At 37.0% G+C, this 24,180-nt stretch overlaps 3 protein-coding genes and 1 long non-coding RNA gene across 13 annotated transcripts in view; 2 read left to right on the top strand and 2 right to left on the bottom strand.

Annotated features, from left to right (window-relative positions):
- Positions 1–16,197, bottom strand: part of LOC311291341 (uncharacterized protein) — a 32,370-nt gene extending 16,173 nt beyond the window's left edge. For all 5 annotated transcript variants that reach the window (XR_014627544.1, XM_084410315.1, XM_084410316.1 and 2 more), the window contains exons 1-8: positions 16,048–16,197; positions 14,460–15,243; positions 13,074–13,247; positions 2,488–2,860; positions 1,975–2,090; positions 1,877–1,902; positions 1,678–1,718; positions 1,069–1,113 (exon numbers count right to left, since the gene is read on the bottom strand). Coding sequence is in view for 4 of the 5 variants with exons in the window: in XM_084410315.1 (XP_084266441.1) it covers positions 1,069–1,113; positions 1,678–1,718; positions 1,877–1,902; positions 1,975–2,090; positions 2,488–2,860; positions 13,074–13,247; positions 14,460–15,243; positions 16,048–16,056 (1,568 nt within the window). In the remaining variant the exon portion in view is untranslated. The remainder of the gene's footprint in view (positions 1–1,068; positions 1,114–1,677; positions 1,719–1,876; positions 1,903–1,974; positions 2,091–2,487; positions 2,861–13,073; positions 13,248–14,459; positions 15,244–16,047) is intronic.
- LOC311291369 overlaps positions 1–24,180 on the top strand; it is a 205,932-nt gene that overhangs the window by 75,330 nt on the left and 106,422 nt on the right. The gene's annotated exons all lie outside the window — the stretch shown is intronic.
- On the top strand, positions 4,583–11,141 carry LOC311291343 (uncharacterized protein). 5 transcript variants are annotated; one of them, XM_084410321.1, is made up of 2 exons: positions 4,583–4,735; positions 5,237–11,141. In XM_084410321.1, exon 2 carries the CDS (start codon positions 5,745–5,747, stop codon positions 7,632–7,634), a length of 1,890 nt encoding a protein of 629 aa, XP_084266447.1. In that variant the 5' UTR covers positions 4,583–4,735; positions 5,237–5,744; the 3' UTR covers positions 7,635–11,141. The 5 variants fall into 5 exon arrangements, with proteins under 5 accessions (XP_084266447.1, XP_084266450.1, XP_084266449.1 ...); XM_084410324.1 differs by having other exon boundaries at positions 4,615–4,735; positions 5,204–11,141; XM_084410323.1 differs by lacking the exon at positions 4,583–4,735 and adding an exon at positions 4,839–5,149.
- The window catches only part of LOC311291336 (NACHT, LRR and PYD domains-containing protein 3-like), a 32,204-nt gene continuing 24,606 nt past the window's right edge, over positions 16,583–24,180 (bottom strand). The window contains exons 10-14 of one of the 2 annotated variants that reach the window (XM_084410307.1): positions 19,755–19,928; positions 19,183–19,356; positions 18,841–19,002; positions 17,956–18,039; positions 16,591–17,355 (exon numbers count right to left, since the gene is read on the bottom strand). In XM_084410307.1, coding sequence (XP_084266433.1) covers positions 17,991–18,039; positions 18,841–19,002; positions 19,183–19,356; positions 19,755–19,928 — 559 coding nt within the window. In that variant the 3' untranslated portion in view covers positions 16,591–17,355; positions 17,956–17,990. Of the gene's footprint in view, positions 18,040–18,840; positions 19,003–19,182; positions 19,357–19,754; positions 19,929–24,180 lie in introns of both variants that reach the window. The other variant, XM_084410306.1, reaches the window with a different exon arrangement.

Raw genomic sequence — 24,180 nt, forward strand, 5'->3', positions numbered from 1 at the left:
ATCTCTGTGACAAATCAGCAGAATTTGAAACAATGAAAAGTGTGTCACAGAAAACTAAATCTGATGTACAAGACCAATTGATCTAATGGCATGACTGGGCCAAAAGGGCATGTGACCGTACTATAGCCTGTCCAGAAGAGCTATTTTCATGACTATAGTTTGCATTAGCACCCGCTTTTTTAGCGGCATTGGTTATGGAAGTATTTTTATTATTTATTTCTCCCATAGGGTTTTTTTTTATAAGTCTTCGCTAAAGCGTTATAAGCCATGAAACAAACCAACCAGCTTCGAGAATCACAACATTACAAACTTTGATTTGAAGTAAAAAAAAAAAAAAAAAAAATTGAAAATTGGACAAAAAGACAAAAAGTACAAGACTGTGAACTTAATGGCTTTAGTGAGAAAGAACTACAATCCCATGAAGCATTGCAGACAGCATAACTGAATTAATAATAAATTAATATAAAACTACTTTCACATATTGTGAAAGAAATATTCATACCATATAGTTTACGTTTATTGCAAAATGCGCATATATATATTGGAATATATAAATATCTTAATAGTGTAGGGAGACTGACTCAAAATGCATCATGGGTAATGTAGTTTTCATCAGGAATTCTGCTGTTAATCTTAAAAATAAGCTGAAATAACGTGGGCTGACGGCTTCACCAGAAGCAAATACCATCGATTAACATCTCGTAGCTCACAGCAGGGCTGAATTTAAAGGGTTATAAGGTGAAAATCTATTTCTCTATGGAGAAAATGAATACTAGGTTTTACTTGAACCAATTAAGAACGTTTTCTCTCGTAATTTACATCAACGCGTTGTTCTCAAATTTAAACCTAGCTAAATTTAAGTCTCCATTTCTTCAAAATCTTGTCCTCCCTCAAAGAATCTGCTGAGGACATGGGATGTGTTTTTGAGTTTATCATTAGATTCTTTAAAGGACATTTTTTACCCACATTATAGTAATGCGTTATAGTTTATACATTATAGTTTTCACAGATTACAGTAGAGGACATGTACCTTCACAGAGTTCAGTCACAAAACAAATATCATAATACCTTTCGTGATGACTGTGGCCATTGTGATCTTCAGCTGTATTAGACCTTCACATCACGAGGGGAAAAACAACAAAAACAACAGTTTGCACTGCAAAAAAATGCTTTTGTCTCGTTTCCAGTCCAAATATTTTAAAAAAAATTCTTAAAATCAAGAGGCATTTACTAAAGTAGTAAAATGCCATAAGATATTATACCTTATTTTCTGGGAAAATAAATCAAAATCAAGTGAGTTTTTGCTTAAAACAAGTAAGAAAAATTATCTTGTTTCTGTTTGAATTAAGATTATTTTTCTGACCCCATTGGCAGATCATTTTGCTTTTAAGCAACAACTCACTTAATTTTGATTTATTTCTCCAGAAAACAAGACATAATATCTTATGGCATTTCACTCATCTAGTAAATATACCTAGATGGGGGTGCACTTACTAAATGAGTGGTACATTTGGACTGGTATATTTTTAAGTATAATTGGACTGGAAACAAGACAGAAATACTACGTAAGAAAAGCATTTTTTGCAGTGTGCTCTTTTCTTAAACTGTGCAGCATTTGAAAACAACATTTATCATCAGTTTCCTGACAGCGGCAGAGTGAAATAAGTGCTGACAAACCACTGAGAGACATGCCATATATTCTTCCAAATCTCTTCTTTCTGTCAAACAAACCAAGAGATCAACAGAGATAATACACATCATTATTAGCATTGCTCAAGCTGGCAAAGACACATGCTATCATGATATATCAAACATAATATTTCATGTAAATTAACAATTCTTTAATAAATGGCAATAATAAGAATGAATCACTCACCACATGGCCGTTATCAGCATACGGATCTGAAGGAGAAAACGCATCAGTCATTATCCTCCACTCATTGACTAGAGCTGTAATGCTAACATAATACTCACTTTTAGGAGCTCCTTTACTCTTCAACGAGTTTTGAGCAAAAGAAAATTTGTGAACAGTCTCCACATCCTCGTAAACATTGTCAAATGTCCCATGCAAACGCCTTTCCTTAGGAAAACTAAGGGGAAAAGAAGAACATATCGATGAGATGAAGTCTCAGATGAAGACCCCAGGACTTCTGTCACACTTGAACCACGAATACAAACAAAAAAATGGTTATGCATGAAATTGTGTTATTTTGAATTTAAGTTGAAAGAATGTGAGGAATGTGATAAAATTACTATATTATTTATTGATCAAATCTAGTCATTTAAAGGTAAATAAAAAAAAACATAAAATGGATTAAAAAATTTATGAAAATGAAATAAAATAAGCTTTCTGGACCAAAAAAAAGAAAAGGTATAATTTTAAGGCTTCTTTAAGGTCATTTTGACCAGTGAGGGAAGAATGCAATTTAAAAAATGTTATTCGTATTTCAGGAAGATCCCAAATAATGAGACAAATGAAACGTTTACACTGGTTGTGATGGAAGCTGGTGTTCAGTGTGTGATCCATTCATTTTGAGGTCAGAGGTCGCCAAGATCCCTGCGCTTGTGGCTTGCTCTGAGGACTGAGCGAGAGCGTCTCCTGACGGCGTGTCCCGTGGGCCAGCATCCCCTGGAGAACATGTGACCGGGAGAGCCTGTGTATCCGGGCCGGTGTGTTCCTCTGGTGGAGGAGGCAAGGATTCGGGGAGCTCTGTGGCCTCTAACTCCAGGGCTGACAGATCGATAGCATCACTGTCTGCCGCTTCTGCTGCAAACACGTCGAAATCTGGGAATTCGGGAGGAGGTAAACTCGTGTCCTCAAGTGACGCATCAGCGGTGGCAGAAATCTCAGGCTCCGGTTCTGAAAAAACAGAACAAGACTGAAATCAGCTCCTGAAATTACATTATTCTGAATGGATGAGCTGCATTTCAAGCTCAAGATACATCATAAGAGATAGATATATATATATACACAGTGCTATGCATAAGTGAATACACCCATGATAAAGTTGACTAAAAAGAGGAATAAAAAAATCATATTTTGGAAATTGAACTTAATGCCTTAATTAAAGAAATTAGGAAAAATCCAACCTTTAAGGACACCAATTTTCTTTGTGAATGAATAATGTATCGTAAATAAATAAATGTTCTTCCTTAAAATACATGGTGCATAAGTGTATACACCCCTATGTTAAATTCCCATAGAGGCAGGCAGATTTTTATTTAAGTATTTTTTTTTTTTTAATTTTAGGATACTATGCATCCTGATAAAGTTCCCTTGGCCTTTGGAATTAAAATAGCTCCACATCATCACATAGCCTTTACCATACCTAGAGATTGGCATGGTTTTATTTCAGTTAGCCTAAAAGCTAGTTTGATTTGCATTGAGAGATGATCTTATGGAAAGTACCCCATGCCAATCTCTAGGTATGGTGAAGGCTATGTGATGATGTGGGGCTATTTTAATTCCAAAGGCCAAGGGAACTTTATCAGGATGCATAGTATCCTAAAATAAAAAAAAATAAAAAAAAACTTAAATTAAAATCTGCCTGCCTCTATGGGAATTTAACATAGGGGTGTATACACTTATGCACCATGTATTTTAAGGAAGAACATTTATTTATTTACGATACATTATTCATTCACAAAGAAAATTGGTGTCCTTAAAGGTTGGATTTTTCCTAATTTCTTTAATTAAGGCATTAAGTTCAATTTCCAAAATATGATTTTTTTATTCCTCTTTTTAGTCAACTTTATCATGGGTGTATTCACTTATGCATAGCACTGTGTATATATATATATATATATATATATATATATATATATATATATATATATATATATATATATATATATATATATATAAATATATATATATATGCAAGTTACCAGTTAAGAAGGTTTTTTTTCTGTTTTTGAAAGAAGTCTCTTCTGCTCACCAAGCCTGCATTTATTTGATCAAAATACAGTAAAAACAGTAATATTGAGAAATTACATTACAATTTAAATAACTTTTCTATTTGACAATTTATTCCTGTGATCAAAGATGAATTTTAACATTTAAAAAAAAATAACTAGATTAATCAATTTTTTTCTGATTAATTGCGATTAAGAACATTTAAGGTTGTATACTTTAATATATTTTATTATGCAATAATCTCCAAATAAATGTAGAAATAGCATAAAGACAGTATATTTTAAATACTTGTTTAATGATGCATTTTTAAGAATGAAGGCCGGGATCAATGATAGTAACACTGAAACTGGACACATTTTTCGCATGCGTTAACGTTGACAGCACTATACACACACACACACACACACACATAAAGTAGTAAGTAAAATTAGGGGGTATTCATTCATATTCATGTCATGAAGCACTCTAAGAGGAATTAGTCAGATTTTTTAAATGTTTTAAATGTAAATCTTTTTCTCATATAGTAGTGGAATATTTTACACTCATATACCTAGACATACGCAGGTATACACAAATACACTCAGACATACAGAAGCACAATGGAAGGAAACAGCATATAAAGATAAGAGTGACAAAAGAGGACTTATCTGCAACTATGCAGGAAGGCATGGTGTAAGCGAAGCATAAAAAGTCACAAGACTGTGTTTTACTCAGTTCCTCTGGAAAAACACAAAGTGGCCTTTGTGTTTGAACAAAGAATGTTCAAGTGTGTTCATTTTCTGACGTTCATCTCTAGAGAGAGGAGGCTTTCACCAGAGGGTAAGCATGAAAGATCTTTTGAGTCAATGCTTGTTACTGCTGTATATGGTGTTAAGGGACATGGTATAACAAACAAGCCATTGTAGTGATGTAGCGAGAGGCCCATAACAGAATGACATTTCTTACGCATACGGCTGTTTCTGGAACAGGAAATCACCCACTTTCTGTGAGATGATGTCAGAAGCGGAGATGCTTGAGCTTGTGCGGAAGATTAGTATCAAAGACTGGTAGAAAATCTGCTTAGAGCTATGCTGTAAAAGTGTGAGTGGAAAACAATTTTAAGGCAGGACCTGATTCAGCCGAATATATAAGAAGCAAACAGATGTATTGCTCTTTCTTGCTACCAACAATCTAGTACGCCAGCTTTACTAGACGCAAGAAGCCGACTAGCTTTAGCTATTTTTACATCTGTCAGTTAGTACTCATTTATAATCTGTAACAAGTATTCTTTTCATTTGATTATTTTAGTCAAGTTTGTTAAAAATTTATTATAATCATCAGGCTGGACCTTGGATCATTGAGTACAGTTTTCTTCTGCCTGGATCAGGAAATCCTTTATGGAGGAAACGCACGAGGGGTGAGCATTCTTTCTGATACAAGAACAATTACCATGTGTTTTGATTTGATCATATAGCCTAGCTAAAGAGGCAGCATGTAACAAGGTTGTTGTTTTAGTGCAAAAAAGGTTTAAGAAGTACCACAAAAGATAGACTTATAATACAGGTAAATCAATCTATTATTGTATAGACTGATCATCTGACTTCTTGAGGACACGACTAAAGGGTAGGCTCTTTAGTTACCGCGAGATTATCTCGATAAACTGAGAATAGTTTTAAGATAATTGGGAAAGGTATTAATTGTGAATCCATCACAGTAAACCTGACAGCAAAAGACTACCTAAATAGGGGTTGATTTATGGTTAAGCGTGCCAGAGGTAAGTCTCGAGGACAGCGCTGTAGGACCAGAGAGTACCTAAACACACCCTCAAGCAAAGAGAGGACTCCATTGCATGGACTATTTTAAGTATTCTCATAGCACAGTCATGGATAAAATAACTAAAATCACTCTACTCCCACAAGATCAACTAAATAGGCTACAAAACGAAGCAGGGAGAGCAGAAGGGAGAGAATTCCTAACCGTTGATCGCACTATCTATACATCCAACTCGGATGGACTAGGACGTCTGGTCAGGGAGGTTGCCGCAAAAAGATCAGGGGATAAGGTTACAGTAGAAATCGGTGACAATGATGTAAACGTACCACTCGTTAGAGGAGCTAATATAGTGGTAACTAGAAATGGTATTCCATGCCCAGACGCTCTAGTCACGGCTGGATCACCCGCACCATCAGATCAGACTGATCGGGAAGCAACCGGGCGTGACTATGGCGACCCTGGCGAGGGATGTGGAGTAGCTATTCCCAAACAAAGAAATCTCATAGCTGGGTTCAGTCCCCTAACTAGAGAGGGAGAAACATGGGAAATGAGAGAGACAGGGTTTAAACCGTACCAAACTTCAACAGGGAGAAAGTTAAACGGTAATAAACCCAGAGTGCAGGTAAACACAGAGCCTAATCGTAGTTCAGGTTCAGAGGATCCTGAAGACGAGGAAATAGCTTGCAGGAGTAGGGTTAATAATAAAAAATCCAGAAGTCAGTCCAATGAACGTCGAAGCAGCTCGCATAAAAGGGAAAATAACACCCTGGGAGGTATACCATTTCTAACCCACCCTGGTCATGTGTTTAACCCGCTAGATTCACAAGTAGCAGCACTAAAGGGACCAGAGCAGAAAATAATGCAGCTCGCTTGTGGACTTACTGCGGATGAGATCATGGATATGCCGGGAACCAGCACAAGAGAAAACTATTACGTGTTAGCAGACCAGCTAGATTGTATGCAGAACGCCCTGTGTTATATTTTATTAGATGACAATACAAAAGATAAATATGAACCGACGATAAGGGAAGTGTGGAAACTACGGGAGGCCACTCGTAGCAAGGCTCCCCGCCCTAAGGGTAAAGTTTCAAGAAAACCGCAGAAAGCTGCTTCACCTAAAAGCTCAGACTCTGATCAAGAGGAAGAGAGCAGGCGCCCTAAAAAGCCCTTGTCAGTTAAACCACAAATAGATTTGTCCACGCTAGCTGCGGTATCCAGGCAGAATAGGAGAAGGACGCAACCAGAATCTGACTCAGAAGTTATAGTCTCTAAACCTAAGCGAGATCCAGCTAGACAGGCTGAAGGAGACAGTTTCACTGCCATCCAGGTCCTGCAGAATATGAAATTCCCATGGGCAAAAGATGACAATATGCTTAAGGCAAAAATGGTAGCTGACCTGGGGAAAGCCCTAGGTACCTCAACTGTCCTGGTAGAGCACATGATAACACATCATACAGGATTATCCATAAGCCTGACTACCCTTAATGCACACTCCCTGATGATAGGTGTAGATAAGGAAGCTAAGTTCAGGAAAGACATAGAATTTGTAAAAACCGCAGGCCTTTGGCTATACCTTTCAGGGAAAGCCAGACAAGGGTGGACAGCGGGAAAAATGTTAGCCAAACTAAAAAAGCTAGCCAAAGAAATACCTAGATGTCATGAGATAGCCAGCTGGGGAGCAGAAACAGACTGGTCCAAAATGTCTAAATTCGCAGTCCGATATGACAGGGAAACTGTGATGATAAATAGGATCAGAGAAAGCTCAGGCCAAAACAAAGATAAACCAGTAGAGTGGGACAGAGTCAAACAAAACACTGCCTATCAGAAACCTAAAGATAAATCAAATTATAGAAATGAGGGTGAAAGAGGAACTACATATATAGAACCTGAAAAATGGGCAAAACTGACCAAAGAGGAGAAACAAGCCCACATTAATAAACGAAACAAAAGCAGAACCGATAGATAGAGTAGTCAAAGATACGAGTTAAGAAGATTACTAGAAAAATATATAAAGACAATTCGGCCAATAGTAAAAATGATTGTGGAAAAATATCAGATATATTGGGAGGAATCCCAGCGCCACAATGACAATATCCATTAAATAAAACCGCTTATAAAGAAATAAAAGAGACTATAAGCGAACTATCCCGCAAAAGGGGTAATAACTATAGGGAAAAATTGTCCAACAAATTCTCCAATTCTCTAAAGTAACAGAACCGGATAATAGATACATAATTAATGCAAAAGATGCTACAAATAGATTAAACGAAGGTAAATTTAAAACGGATTTTGGTCCATACCTTTAGCCAAGGAAAGTAGACCGCGTACGGCTTTTACATTACTGGATAAAATGTGATCCAGGGACACAAACTTGGTCCTTTGGAAAGAGGGGGTAAGGGCATTGACCAGAAATAGGGACACCACAGTTTACCATAAGGTTCAAGGAAAATATGAGAAAACAGTGATTGAAGTAGTAATGGTAGAAATCATTATAAATATGTCTTTCCAGGAGGAATACCCTATTTTTTATGCCAAGAGAATATAGCCATTATGTCACAGAAACATCACTGACTGTCAGAGCAAGATCACAACAGACTTTTGCAGGGACAGGTAGAGTAAAAGTCAAATTTGGGCCAGAAAGCAACAGTGAGCTGTGGGAGGTACAGGCACAGATAATGACCACAAGTGATTACATGGGTCAAGGTAAAGCCATCGACTCTCCGGCTGCCTGAACCAAGCTCAGCTGAAAAACTGACCAAATGGTGTAAAAAGAAGTTAGGGAAAGCATAGGATGCAACCTGTTCTCTCTCTTATCTTGTGATTGCAGAAACATGGGTGCACCAGGAACACGTCTAAGGAGGAAGTACAGGAGATGGCGTCAGGACCGACGCAACCAAGGAAAAGTCCTGCAGGCTTGTATGACTGTATGGGTGGCCAGCATATCAGTATTATTCTTGGGCCTTACTGCAAGTAGTAATGTCAACCAGAAAGGAGTAGCTTTTTGTTATAACCAAACTGTATCTCTATATAGTAAAGCAAAATATGGCCCAGAAAGGATTAGATATGTTTAAAGGATTTATAAAAGATATAGATAAATAATTTTGGAACTGCACAGGTACTTTTAATAAGAGCACCCTGTACGGCCCGTTATTATACAGACCAACTGTGCAAGGGAATAAAACCAGGATAAGATGGACTGTACTTAAAAGCCATAACCAGGCACATGTAAAGTTACGAGGCTTAATCTATCAAATTAGTGATCTAACAAATTTATCGGCCATCATGCATGTGTATAAACTGTGGAACATCCCTTTTTTTTTTAAATAACCAAGATAGATGAATGAAATTGTTTGACAAAAGAGGATGTTTCTGTAGTCCAGAATCATTGGATAAGCCCAAAAGAGTTTGATAAGGTCGAACCAATAAGATTAGATTTTTAAAAAATCCAGTCAGCCAACTGGGAGGTCAGCTCCACTGAGCGAAGCATATAAAGTAATTACACATAAATGGGTCATCGAAGATGTCTTAGATCCAGTGCAAAAAGGTTATTGGCCGAAGGGCCTCAACCCGTATGTATTAATTCTAGGAATCTTTAAAAATAAACCCAAACCTGCTTATGAAGCATTTAACTGGGTAACAAGATTACTTTTTTCAAATTCACTCGGCTGGGATGTTTTGAAATTGGATTGGGAATAATTACCTACGTCTTTTTGACGGTAATTAGCTGGAGGAGAAATATCGCCTTAAGACCAATGGTGAACAGATTGGCTGTGCTATATTTCGTAATTTTGATAATGGCGGGGATTGCAAGGTACCTGCAAGAACCAAAATTATTAAAAAGACAATCATTAATAGGTATTAACGACCATTCCAAATTCATGGAGATTGGTTGAGAACTGTTAATGTGGATTGAAATTTTACTGTACTTTACTTTTTTAAAACTTTTTTACTGATTTTACTTTTGAAAAAAAAAAAAAAAAAAAAAAAAAAAAAAGAGCAATTTTCTTTTCTACCAACATTTTTAATCTGTAGTTTTACTATTATTGAATTTTCTGTTTTTTTCTGTGATTTTTTTTATTTCACTGTTGATTCTGTGTTGTCACAGCAGGAACCAGAAAAAAGGAAACCACCTCATTACAATGAAGTTCACAAAATCTGCAAATCATGTTTTAAATATAAATGTTATCCATTAATGATTACGGCATGGGGACGGGATCTTAATACATATGAACACTTCTGCTCAGAATGTATTATTAAGAACGGCTACTCTATGGCGGAAATGAAAAATATAACCTATTGTAAAGGCGGGGCCAGTTGGCTCAGCCCAGGCAACATTACATGACCTGTGAGGCACTGCAGTTAATTGATGAAAAAAGTGGCGAGTAGTTGAGTTGCAAGAAGAAACAGAACTATTGATAGGCCACAGAGAGACTGTGACCAAGACCACTTGTAGTGTCGACATTCACACGTATAGATGGAGGAACTAGACAAGCTGGAGTGAATGGACAAATGTTGTTGTTATCGATCCTGCAGATTTGTCTGGAGAGGTCTTCACCGGCCCAGTGGGAGCCACGGGTGTTGACCCTAGAGCACTTGGCCAGTGGGACCGAGGTGGCTCTGAATGACCAGAATCTGGTGCAGATGGACCAGGCTCCGCGGAGGCGGGACTTGTTCCATTGGCAGCCAGTGAACAGGATGAGGTACAAGACAACAATGAGTTCTCCGTCTTGCAAAATTGGGTTCTTGCTTGAGGACAGGTTTTATGAATGTTGCTTGGATTGGGTCATGGTTGCCGTATATGTTTATAATGTTAAACTTGATGAATTTGACATAATTGTGCCTAGAGTGCTGATGGAAAATCGTGCATTTAGACGTCCGAGAGGGGGTGTAGTGGAATATTTTAATAAAGAGTTAAATGTACCTCCAAATACACTCAGACAAACGCACACACAGACACACAATGGAAGGAAACACCATAAAAAGATAAGAGTGACAAAAGAGGACTTATCTGCAACTATGCAGGACGGCATGGTGTAAGCTAAGCATAAAGGTCACAAGACTGTGTTTTCCTCAATTCCTCTGGAAAAACACAAAGTGGCCTAAAACATGAACAATGTATGTGGTTTGGGGTATATATATACACCTCAGAACAAGAATGTTCAAGTGTGTTCATTTTCTAATGTTCGTCTCTAGAGCGAGTGAATTCTCTCTAGATCCTTCTTTTTGCCTGCTGTTATTTCATAACCTGAGAAGCTCAAGACGAGAACAGGTTATCTTTATCAGATTGCTTGCTTGAACGGCTTAGAAGTAAGTTACTCTTTGTACATCCATTTTCCGGGACTGCCCCGGGCATGGATTAGCTGAAGAATCATAATCTGTAACCTTTTGATCATTTGCTAACAAGTTTTTGATTATTGTGTAACCAAGTATTATTTCTCTTTTGTTTAAATAAACGTTTATTTCATAAAGACAAGTATCTTCTCGACTTACTTCAGCTGTACAAAGAAAGTTCAATAGCAATAAAATAGGCATTTGTACATCTTCACCTGACCAGGACAAAAGAGATCCAGGAGGCTTTCACCAGAGGGTGAGCATGAAAGATCTTTTGAGTCAATGGTTGTTATTGGTGTATATGGTGTTGAGGGACATACCTTAGATTTAACTGGTATAACAAACTAGCCAGTGTAGTGAACCTGACCTGACAGCAAAAGACTAACTAAATAGGGGTTAATCAGGCAATGAGGTAAACACCAGGGGCCTCATTTATAAAGCAGAAAATACTTCTGATATAAACATTTATATTAAATATGCCATTCAAATTAATGGAGTTAAACACTTAAACATGAAATCATTACTGAAGTTACAACATTTTTTTTAATTCAATCAATAGAAATATTTGTTGTGGATGCGATTGTTTTTGAACACTTTTCCTGTGGCGTGCTTTAATGTTTTAACCACAGAGATAATTGCTTATGATAATACCAGATTGTCTGAGAAAATAGTTTCGTGCAAATAATGCCCAAGGCCTATATCTGTTTCCATTAAAAATATAAATCAATTAAAAATACAATTCGGCAAGTGGAAAAGATTGAGAAAAACTTTCTCTGAAATGTATTTTACACTATTTGATTTATGTAGGCTATTCAAAAACAAGGCAAGGATAGACAACTACTTGATTTGTATTAATGTAATGTTTCTTGTACCGTTTATATCATTTGCATATGATTATTCATCCACGTGATAACGTTTAAGTTATCACGTGGATGAATAATCATATGCAAATGATATGTAGATGAGGATCTGCAGAGTAAAACTAGGCGTTGTAAGCTCCATATATGTTTATTTCGGGTGGAGACGCATGTACGCACAATCTTCCGCTGACTGGGATTTATAAAGTGAATTCTAAAGGGAGTTTTATAAGTCTCAATATGTTTTGCGTACGCCATTTTTGGCTTTCGGGCGCACGTACACTTTTAGTAAGGTTCCTACGCACAGTTTTATAAATGAGGCCCCAGATCTCACCACAGTATATACACACTACTGGACAAAAGTTTTAGATCGGTAAGATTTTTTATGTTTTTAAAATAAGTCTCTTCTGCTCACCAAGGCTGCATTTATTTGATCAAAAAAAACAATATACAGTATTATTGTGAAATATTATAACAATTTAAAATGACCGTTTTCTATTTTAATACATTTTAAAATGTAATTTATGATGAAAGCTGAATGTTCAGCATCATTACTCCAGTCTTCAGTGTCACATGATCCCTCAGAAATCATTCTAATATGATGATTTTATGCTCAAGAAACATTCATTATTATTTTCAATGTTGAAAACAGTTGTGTACAATTTTTTTTTTCAAAATTCTTTGATGAATAGAAAGTTCAAAAGAACAGCATTTATTTAAAATATAATATTTTCTAACATTATAAATGTCTTTACTGTAACTTTTGATCAGTTTAACTTATCCTTGATGAATAAAAGTATTGATTTATTTTATCATCATCATAGCATCATGCAATAAAATGTAAATAACTGTTTTCAACACTGATAATAATCATAAATGTCATAAACCAAATAAATGCAGCCTTGGTGAGCAGAAGAGACTACTTTTAAAAACATTAAAAATTTTACAGATCTAAACCTTTTGACCGGTAGTGTGTGTGTGTGTGTGTGTGTGTGTGTATGTACACATACAGAAAAAAAACTTTAACAAAAAAAACCATCTGATTAATTCCTCCAAGCCAGAGCGCTTCATGGATATGAATGAATACCCCCTAATTTTACTTCTCATAGCTTACGCTTTAACCATTTTATTGTTGCACTGAGGTAAATTGCTAAATGCACAAGAATCACCTCAAAAAAGCAAAAAGTAGTGAGGTGTGTGAATGAACTTCTACAAACCAGCAGTGGGTGTTTCACCAGCGTCTCTGCCGTGACGTCCAGTCCTGTATCTGTGGAGGTCCACACGTGGGGGTCTCGGGGGCTTTAGGGGCGCCGGCCCGAGGGATGCGGGATCAGGAAGAGGTTTGCGTAGTCTTTCGGTCTGCAGGACTGCACTGAGCTCCATTACAGCGGCTACGGCACAGGACAGGCATTTCACAATCACAGATGCACTGAAGAACTAACAGGACAGGCTCCACAGCACCAGTGTAGTCCTAACTCTACAGTCCTGATCATGCAAGCTGAAACTGCTGAATTCATACACAGTACAGGTCAAAGGTTTGGAAACTTTACTATTTTAATGCTTTTGAAAGGAGTGTCTTATGCTCATTTATTTGATCAAAAATACAGGAAAAAAAAAACGTAATATCGTGAAATATTATTACAATTTCAAATAATTGTTTTCCATTTTAATATACTTTAAATATAATTTATTCCTGTGATCAAAGCTGAATTTTCAGCATCATTACTCCAGTCTTCAGTGTCACATGATCATTCACAAATCACTCTAATATGATTTATCATCAATGTTGGAAACAGTTGTGCTGCTTAATATCTCTTTTAGAACTGTGATACTTTTTTCAGGATTCATTGATGAATAAAAAGTTAAAAAGAACAGCATTTATTCAAAATAGAAATGTTTTCTAACAATATAAATCTTTACTTTAAAAGAAAGAAAAAAATGAAAGAGTAATGATGCTGAAAATTCAGCTTTGATCACAGGAATAAATTATATTTTAAAGTTAATTTTATCCCTTAAAACTCACCTTTGATCACCAAAATTACATAATTAAACTTATCTTGAAAAAAAATTAAAAATGTCTTCATGTATTAAAATATCTTGAATGTAACTCGACACCCTTGCCTCATTTAATATACGCGGGTCTATGAATATGCAAATGAGCCCCGCCTCCACTCACTCAGCTCAGAGATCCACTGGTTGACGATCACACGTTGATCTGATTGGTTACAAGGTAGTTTGTGACGTCAGAAACACCAGCGATTTCAAAGCGTGTTTTTGAGACTGTCTTTGGTTCACTGCAGTTTTAAGGAGAGAATACTCAGCAATGCTGTCGACTTATGAATTTACACACGGTTTGTCTTAAAGCACATTAAAAACACCACATAGACACATAAACAACATTAAAAGCTGGATTTTCACCACAGGGGGACTTTTGTATATTAAAATAGTATATTAAAATAGAAAACCATTATTTTAAATTGTACTTATATTTTTGATCAAATAAACACAGGCTTGATGAGCATAAGACATTTGGAAACAGTATTGTTTTGACCGGTATCGTATGCATCCATATAATAGAAATAATGGAGAGTTACGCGACTCACTGTGTGGCGCTCGGCTGATCTTCAGTGGAGATGAAGTCACTGGACGATCAGCAGGAGATGGAGGACTCTCTGTGGGTTTACTGATGTAGAAGCCCTTGGGTCGGCCACACACCAGCAGGCTCTTGTGGGAGAGCTTCCTCTTGGCTTTCTCCAGCGTGCTCAACACATGCTGGTCAAAGAAGTGGCTAACACTCCCCGTGCCAGAGGACGAATCCGTCAGGGACTCGCTCGGGGAAGGAGTAGCAGAACGCTCGAGGCTCGCACGCGGGTTTGACTCTCCGGTCTCAACACTAAGAGGACTTTTAAGACCATTTTTACCAGTTTCTTTGGCACACGCTGAAACTTTGGCCAAGCTGAAAGGTGTAGGGAATTGCTTCCTGGTGCATTTGAGAGGTGATGTGATTCCCTTTGAATAAGGAGCTGAAGAATCATGCTTTGGCTCGTTTGAAGGCGGCAACACGAGGGGCAAATGCCGAAGTTTGAGCGACTGCCTGTTGTGCCCATCCTCACCAGAACTGCTGACTTCAGATGTTGTGTTGGGAAAGCTTGGGAAAGATACAGGCCGTCTTCCTGCGAATGTTTTCAGGTCTTCTCTGAAAATGTTCCGGGGTAGACTAGGGGCCTTGGTTTCCACAGCTGAACTCAAGCTCATGGTTATCGGACCAGAGCGGCCCACGCCAGCTGTTGGGGGGCGTTTGGGTCTCTCGGGAAGCACAGGTCTGTTGCTCACCTGGAGCTCTTGCTGAAACTTGGCCCTTATGGATCTGAAACTGCTGCAGGCTTCCTATAGTCGACATGAAACGCAAACGGTAACAGATTTAATCGGTTAGTTGTCATAGGCCTACGTATACATTTAAGCACCCACATATCAAAACATTTCAAGAGACAGTGTAAAATAAGTAGGCAAACACATCCTTTATGAAAATTAACCATGGTTTTACAAAAAAAAAAAAAAAAAAAACATGGACATGGAGTTAAACCTTGATAACCACAAACTAATCATGGTTTTACTACAAAATAATAATAAAAAAACATGGTTAGTAAAGTTAAACCACAGTAACCACACATTAAACATGATTTTACTACAAATAAAACAAAAACAACATGGACACAGAGTTAAACCTTGGTAACCATAAACTAATCATGGTTTTACTACAAATAAAACCAAAAACTGATCATGCTTTTCCAAAAAAAAACCAAAAAAAAAAAAACATGGTTAGTATAATTAAACCATGGTAACCAAAAACTAATCATGGTTTTCCAACAAATAATAATAATAATAATAATAATAACATGGTTAGTATAATTAAACCATGGTAACCACAAATTAATCATAGTTTTGCTACTCTAACCATAGTTTAACCATTAATACACTTTTACTAATTCAACCCACGTTTAATTTCATAAGGGATTGATTGAAATAGAGTATTTCAGTATAAACATCAACTCCATATAAACAAAATACACGTATGTGTGATTAAACTAAGTGTGCTTTTTGACCCATTTAAACCCATCTATCCATTTGACAAAATAGGATCTGTTTGGCGTTTTTACTTTGTTTGTTATCTATCCCAAACAATGTTTTTACCTGTTCCATCGTAGTTCAGTCTCCTTCTTGGGCAAGAGCGTATTAAACAGTATTATAAGCATTACATGATCTCTTCAAAATAATCGTAAAACACGTTTAGGCAGCGGAGCATTGGTCTTATTGATTGATTAAACCGCCGCCTACTCTGTTGAAGGATTGGCTTATGAATATTAATTACGTTGCGTGTGGGTTGAACCACTGATTGGCTGAAACTAAGACGAGGGAGTAGCGGGCAAATGAAAGAATCCTACATTTACTTCGCGACGTTCGAGGAGAAAGCGCTGGAAACGCCACACCCTGGAGACCCCTGCTGGTCAGAACTGTGTACATGCAGACAAACATGCATAAAACCCTTGTCAAACCAATTGCAAACGTTTATTGAAGATGTATGCAATTAAGAAACCATCTAATACGATTAAATGTCAAGTGTTTTTATAATATGAACTATTTTATTAACTTGATAGGCTATTGTTATTTATAAAAAAATGTCAAAATGTAAGACAAATTAAAAATGTATTCTTTTTTCTTTGAATATCAGGGTCAAGCAGTTTATAAGATGACACTGCCTTACAGGTGAATGTGATTTCAACAAGTATGTTTCTGGATAAACATCTTTATTAATCCTGCATTCCAATCAACAAATCATATTTGAGTGACAAGTTTACAGTTTATGTTGAGTTTATGCTTACAACCAGGGTTTGGTGCTGGTTATTTACCTGTCATTTCCCTCTTTAAGGATAAGTTATGTGTAGGGTTAGGGTTTCTGGACAGGAATTGTGTTACAAGATGAAAAACAAATGTTGACCCAAGAATATGTCCTGCTTGAAACCACAGCAAAGATCTTTACACACAGCAACTCAAAAGTTTATTCAGTTTCGTTCCAAGACCATAAAAAAACATTCTCAATCACACACCCTACCAACATGTACAACATAAGTTAACTGTCACACACACACACACACACACACACACACACACACGTTGCTTACTGTGCCATAAGGCTTATACCCTGGTTAGCCAGTGCTGACTGTGTCATTCATTTGCCAAATGTTGTCCAAATTATTTTGCAATGTAATCGGGCCATATTTGCTGTCATGTGTGGGCCACTTTAGGTTCACATCAGATTCACAGTGATTACAGTCCCTCATCTTTGTCAAAACTGGCCCAGTTATGTTTTAAGATAACTGGGCCACATTTGCTGCAACATGTGTGGGCCACATTTGGTTTACACCCAGATTAGTCATCCGGGCCATAAGAAGGCCTGCAGTGCCGCATCATTGCCTGAAGTGGCCCACATCCGTCTGCTATCTGAGGAGCGAGTGAAACACACACTAATGCTGTTAACTGGTAAACATGTTTAGTCGGTCTGTAGAGGAGAAGAGACTTCATCCACAGAACAAAGACAATATACTGTAGATCTGTGCATCAGCAACACACACACACACACACACATAACTAACTTCATATACAATAAAACAATAACAATAAAGATATTCTGTGTATAAAATATTAGAGAGAAAATGTAAATGTTTAAAAGTTACATGTAAACTTTATATCTTTTGAAACATGTATGTGCTATACTTGACAATCACGTTCATGATTAGAAATATTTACATAATTATGGATGAGTTCAATCCAAACATTATTATATTTGCAGGCCTGATAGTGAAGATTTCTGCTGACACTCATCTGAGCTTCTTCCTCTGTTCCACCTTTAATGACAACTAAACCATCATTTGGCTGAATAATAAACCAACATGAATCATTCAATATCACATGTTTCTAATACGCATGCTAACACACACGCTGCTTTATTTAATTGTGAAGTCTGAGTCTCTTCCACCTGTATGAAACACATTTACACATTTATTTCTCCTCATAGACAGTAGTGACTCTTCTGTGGATCACCTGATGGTTTCTGCTCCTCTCATGATCATTTCACACTATGATATAACGCATCCATCAGAGTTTGGCCACAGATCTTCATTTACTCTGTAAAGTGGAACAAAAGAGAAAACAATCAGTGTTCAGAGGAACAAAGTGAAAATTATTATATTTCAATTACTGTTTTTTTTTTAAGTTAAATTGAATTCCTGTAATCAGATTAATTACTGACTTTACATGATCTTGCATATAGATATTTGTGTTTTTAAGTATAATAGATTTAAAACCTGAATCATGTTCATATGTTTGTGTGTGTGTGTCGGTGCGACTCCTATTGAGTCTCTGTAAAGCAGAAACTAATGAGTGTACGGCGTATGGAATAAACCACAGGGAGCAAATACAAATGTTATTTTGAGTTCAAACACAAACCTTTAGTTAAAGCCGTTTGTCCTCTAGTTTAAACATGTTTGTAGGCTCTTAGTAAATCACTGAGAGTAAAGTAAGTGTAAAGTAGTGTGACGTGTTGCTTGTCACAGTAAAAACACACTAGAGACAGAGACATTTCTCATGTGAGCTGGACGCTGTGAGCTGAAGCTGGAACTGCACTGATTTTAGCAGGAGTGCAGCGTTTTCCTACAATCTGACCAAGTCTGTTTTCACACTGAAATGATTCACTTCTACTGACACAGTTAATAAAGCAGGTGTTGATGTATAAAGCTGTGACAGTGAGCTTTTCTTCTCTTTCCTCCTTTGTGTTAAACATTTCAATAACTCCACATTTTGTTCTCACACAAACCCTTTGTTGCAATAAAGCTTAATGATCATTTCCTTTCACGAATGTTTGAAAGGTTTGTTCACATATCAGAGGTAAATGAAGATCTCTTTAATATCTCAGTGATGTTTCCTCACCTCAGGACACAGTTTGAGTCTCGTAGCTCGTCTCTGAGCCGCTGCTGTGAGTCTCCTATCATATTGTGTCTCAGATCAAGCTCTTTTAAAAACTGCAGTGCTTTTGAGTTCGTCAAAGACTGAGTTAAAGAAGAAACATCTGTAATGCCACAGTCATATAGACTAGAAAGACACAAACAGAGGAAGAGAGATTATCTTACAAACAAATCATGAATGTAAAGAATTTTACACAAATATAATGTGAACTCAGACTCATTGTGAGATATTGAGTATAAAGTGTTTTAGTTTAAACTGTTGAAGTGATTTTAAGCATTTTGATTCTTGTATGTGAATGTGACTGACCTCAATCTCTCCAGTTTACAGTGTGAATCCTTCAGTACGGCACATAAGTGCTTCACTCCTGTGTTTCCTAGTTTATTCCCGCCCAGGTTCAGCTCTCTCAGGTGTGATGGGTTTGATTTCAGAGCTGAAGTCAGGATGAGACTCTGTTTCTTTGTAATTCTGCAATCACTCAGACTGAAGACAGAGAAATAACAATAGTTCACATCTATGATGATCATCTTATTGAAGAGCTACAGCAGCATTTAGTTTCCAATAGTCTGTTCAGAAACCCAGTCACACTAGTTCTGTGTGCTGGAAGACACTGTTTCTTCTCTTTCATTTTTAACTATTTATTTGGCGTCTCTCTTCTTTATTCTCGGTTGAAAAGGCAGATTTCTGCATGTACACAATCAGTACATTGTATCAAATGCTGGAAATAATTTTTTTTTTATCTAGATAAAAACACATAAAAGTGAGCAATAGGGAAAACCCAGAAAGTGCACTGCTATAAACAATGAAACATAAGCCCTGCTGTCTTCAAATAAATAAACTTCAGTCACACTGTAATTGCTGTACAGTATAATGATACTAACTGTAGTTTCTCCAGCTTGAATTGTGGGTTCATCAGTAGATCACTGAGGTTTTTCACTCCAGAGTCTCCTAGTTTATTCCAGCTTAGGTTCAGCTCTCTCAGGTGTGACGGGTTTGATTTCAGAGCTGAAGTCAGGATGAGACTCTGTTTCTCTGTAATACTGCATACACTCAGACTGAAGACAGAAAGAGAAAAGAAAATGACTCAGATTTATGATGATCAACTAACGTGTTTAGCTTCATCCAGCAGACTGACAAATAAACAGGGATATCCAGGTTCAGGGAACACAGACAAAGACTACACATTGTTCATTTAAATATACTACCAACTAGGGCTGCAGCTATCGATTCTTTTTGTAATCGATTAATCTAGCACTTAATCGATCGATTAATCGAGTAATCGGATAAAAAAAAATTGGTGTGTTTTTAAACAACCAAAACAAATAATGCATAACGAAAATGATGTGGCTGTAAAATGATCAAGCATTTGGCTTTTATTTCTCAAAAAAAACCACAAAAAAACAGAGGTATTTATTCCAACTCCAACATTTGGCTCCAAAACTAAGCTTATTTATTGTAATTTTTACCCATTTAGTGTTTTTAAGTGCCAGTGCCAACAATTATATAACAATACAGTTAAGTCAACTTTATACTGTAAAACATGTATATTTGAATTGAATTTTTTATTAAAGTGTCTTGCACTTACATGCCCAGCCCAAATAGGCTTAAAAGACACTATTGACATAAAACAAACATAATATAGATAGATGACCATCATACAAAGTACATAGGAAGATGACCATCATACAGAGTACATTACCATCATTTTCACAATATACACTGTCAATTTAGGTCAGGATATAAATTCCTTTGCCTAAGTTTCCACGCCTTTTCCACATATCTAGCCAAACTATAAATTTCATTTTCAAAGGCCCAGCTCAACATATCCTCATCCGTCATCCAAAACAAATCAGGCTTTTTATGTTGAATTCTCTCAAACATACCCATTCTTAAATCATGATATACAGGACAAAAAAAAAAAAAAAAATGCCATTCATCCTCAAAGACCTACATAATCACACAAAACACATAATCTGTCCTCTTCTGGGACACCTTTATAGCGCCCCACCTCGATCTGCAAAGGCAACACCCCTGCTCTGAGCTGGGCACACAAAGACCTCTGTAATCTGGTTAACCAACATTTGACATAAGGCTCTGTGGAGTAATCATTTTTAAAGTGAACATAGCTTCTCAATTTGGGCTTATTTTAACACTTGCCATTGCCATAGCTCTTTATAGGAATTAAACAAAGACTGTCTGACCTGAGATATATTACATTGTAAATTATTTGTAAATATATACTGTGCTTTTACTGATGAGAGTATTCCAAGGACCTCCATTGACCAAGGGTAGTTGTGAGCTTTATCCCAATCAAAAACTTTCCGAGTAAGTCTATCTTCAGGTAATCTAATAAGACGATTCCATAATCTTATTACTTCCGCCTTTTGTTTCACCATACAAGGCTCCCAACCCATATCTCCCTCTAGCGCAGCTCTAGTAGTGAACCTGTGCACTCCAAGGAAACACCTCATGGCCCTGCTCTGCAATCTATTACATTCAGGAGCATCTTCGAAGCCCCAGACCCCAGCTGCATAAAACAAAATAGATCCCACCATACTGTCAAACAGCTTGGTAAATGTTAAAAAACTTATTTCAGGGCAAAGCTTCATCCTATTAATAACGGCTCCCAGGGCCCTCCCTGCAGACTCAGACAAAACCCTTCTCCCTTCTGAAAATTTCATATTTTCGTGAAAAAGAAAACCAAGATATTTATAAGTTCTGGAGTACATAAACTGTGTTTGTCCAAAAAAGAAATCAAATTCACTGCGTGACACAGATTCACAGTTTTCTAAAATGGACTACTTGTGTTTTATCCACATTTATAGAAAGTCTCCATTTATTGCACCAATCCTTCATAATGCCCAACATTCTTTGTAGTTTAGTTTCTTCATCTGTGCAAACAACAATATCATCTGCATATAATAAAATGCTGAGGTTAAAGCCATCAATGTCTATACCCAAATTTACTAACTTTATCTCTTGAGCCAGATTGAGCTTTCACAAAAAGCGCAAAGAGAGTGGGTGAAAGAACATCTCCCTGCTTGACCCCGAATGGAGTGGGAAACCATCCTGTCCTCATGTCATTAATCTGCACACAGGCCACTGGAGTCTTGTACAGAGCTCTGATGGAGTTATACAGGTGACCTGTAATACCAATAGAAAGTAACTTATATTTCAAAAGATCTGTTAACCCAATCAAAAGCTTTTTTAAAATCAACAAAACAAACAAAATTACTTTTGTTTTCCTGCAACCTTGCTCTAATGACAGATGATAAAACATAAATATGATCAATACATGCCCTGTGTTTTCTAAACCCATTCTGTTCATCCACTAAAATTCCATTAGTTTCAATATATTCACTGAGTCGGTTGTTAAGAATACCAGAAAACACTTTACATACTGTACTTAGCAAACTTATTCCTCTATAATTCAAAGGTACTCTTGGGTCAGCCTGTGTGGTCTTTGGAATAGGCTTAATAATCGAACTATACCACACCGAGGGAACAGTCCCACTCTTAAAGCAATATTGGAATAACATGTGCAGAGTATTTAACAGCTTGGGGCATTTAAGAACCTCATTAGAAAGTTCATCCACACCTACAGCTTTATAAGGTTTGGTTCTATCAATTGCCTTCTGAACTTCTTCTAAGGAAATACCATTGTTTAGCACACTACTAAAATAGGGTGTTTCCAACATAACAGATCCAGCTTCAAGTAAATGTTTTAATTTACATATCTCAGCTAGAAATGCACCATTAAACTGATGAGAGCTAGAACAAGTGTACAAGTCTCTGTAATCTTTCTCCCATCTGTCCAATATTTTATCTGTCTCGAATACAGATCTCAGACCCCCCACTTTCTGTGACTATTTCAAGTGGAATTAATTTATTTCTCTTTAGACCAAGCTTGTTTATTTCTTTCCAAAAATGCTGTGGATTAGTATTTTGAAATATCTTCATTCCAAGAGCTTTACCTCTCCTATAACGCCTTTTATACAATCTAAGTTTTTTATCAAAATCATATTGACAGGTTTTAAATATATCGTGCAAGTTCTTCCTTAAAACAGGCTCCTTGCATTTTAAATATCTTTTCTCTGCCACACGAAGATTTGACCAAATATTCTATAATTCATTATTCCAAAAAGGTTGTTTAATTCGATACCATTTCTTGTGGGCCCGTTTTCCATACAATTTTGATCCATATTGACTCATTTCCCTATGTAAAACCCCACAGAAAAGTTCATAGCAACAATCAACATTATCCTGTGCTTCCCCGCCTTTGTCCAGTTGTACCAAGCGTCCCGCACAAGCCCTGAAAAGTGAAGCCAAAACGTCTCGATCGCCCCCCAGTGACTGGTCCTAGTATAGGTCATAAGCCCCGCCTCCCCGTGTTATTCAATGGGACGTGAGACCAACTAAACAATTAAATTACACTTCAAATATCTTTTTTCCAAAGGTGGTTTCTTTCATTTGCTGTCGTTTTTATCTCGCTGATGTAAGTTCAAGTGTCTGTTTCAAAAATAAGTTGTTTTTTAGTTAGTTACGTGATGCGGTGGTGTGACGTCATGATTGACAGCTGTGATTTACAGGTTCTCTGAGCGAAGTAGTCACTGAAGCACCAACGGACTTTTTTTTCGGGATCTTCGGAGGACTGAGGAGATTGTGTTTACTTTATTTTAACAAGCCTCTTGTCGTACTGCAATCAATTTTTAAAAAAGTGTGCAGAATCCACCCTCCCTGAGTGCATTCTGCGAGAGTGAGGGCGGAGCGCTGATTTCGCGGCTTTACTTCCTGCTCACTACTGCGCAGGTCTGGTCCCGAGATCGCTACTGCGCAGACTCAAGTTCCAATATGTCAGCGCCATATCGGGACACTGGCGGCTTCAGTTCTCATCAATGGAAGAGAGCGAAGGGGCGTCGTCCATCTTTTTTTACAGTCTATGAGTTGTACTATAACCTTTTTTAGGGCTTCATCAGAAGTTTCAGAAATGAGAAAATTGTCCTTGAGCTTTCTTATTGGTTGTTTACAAAGTAGTGTAATGTCAGCACTATTTATAAACATCTCTGCTGTTTGAAAACGTAAATAAAGCATGGAGTGATCAGGGGGTCTACTCCTCTCATCTATTAGCCCTCGGGACCCAGTTCTTTCCAATAATTCAAATGGAGTGAATACTTTAAATTCAATACATGTTCTTAAATCTTCATGTCTCGTCACAATATAATCAACTACCGCCTTACCCTTAACAGAAAAAAATGTGAAATTATCATACTCCGGGTTTATTCTTCCATTAACCACACAGCATTTCGA

The sequence above is a fragment of the Rutilus rutilus genome (assembly GCF_951802725.1).
Source record: "Rutilus rutilus genome assembly, chromosome: 6".
Classification (NCBI taxonomy): Eukaryota; Metazoa; Chordata; class Actinopteri; order Cypriniformes; family Leuciscidae; genus Rutilus; species Rutilus rutilus.

Excerpts from the sequence above, each read along its gene's own strand:
- LOC311291343 (XM_084410321.1), top strand. The coding sequence starts at position 5,745 with ATGGACTATTTTAAGTATTCTCATAGCACAGTCATGGATAAAATAACT.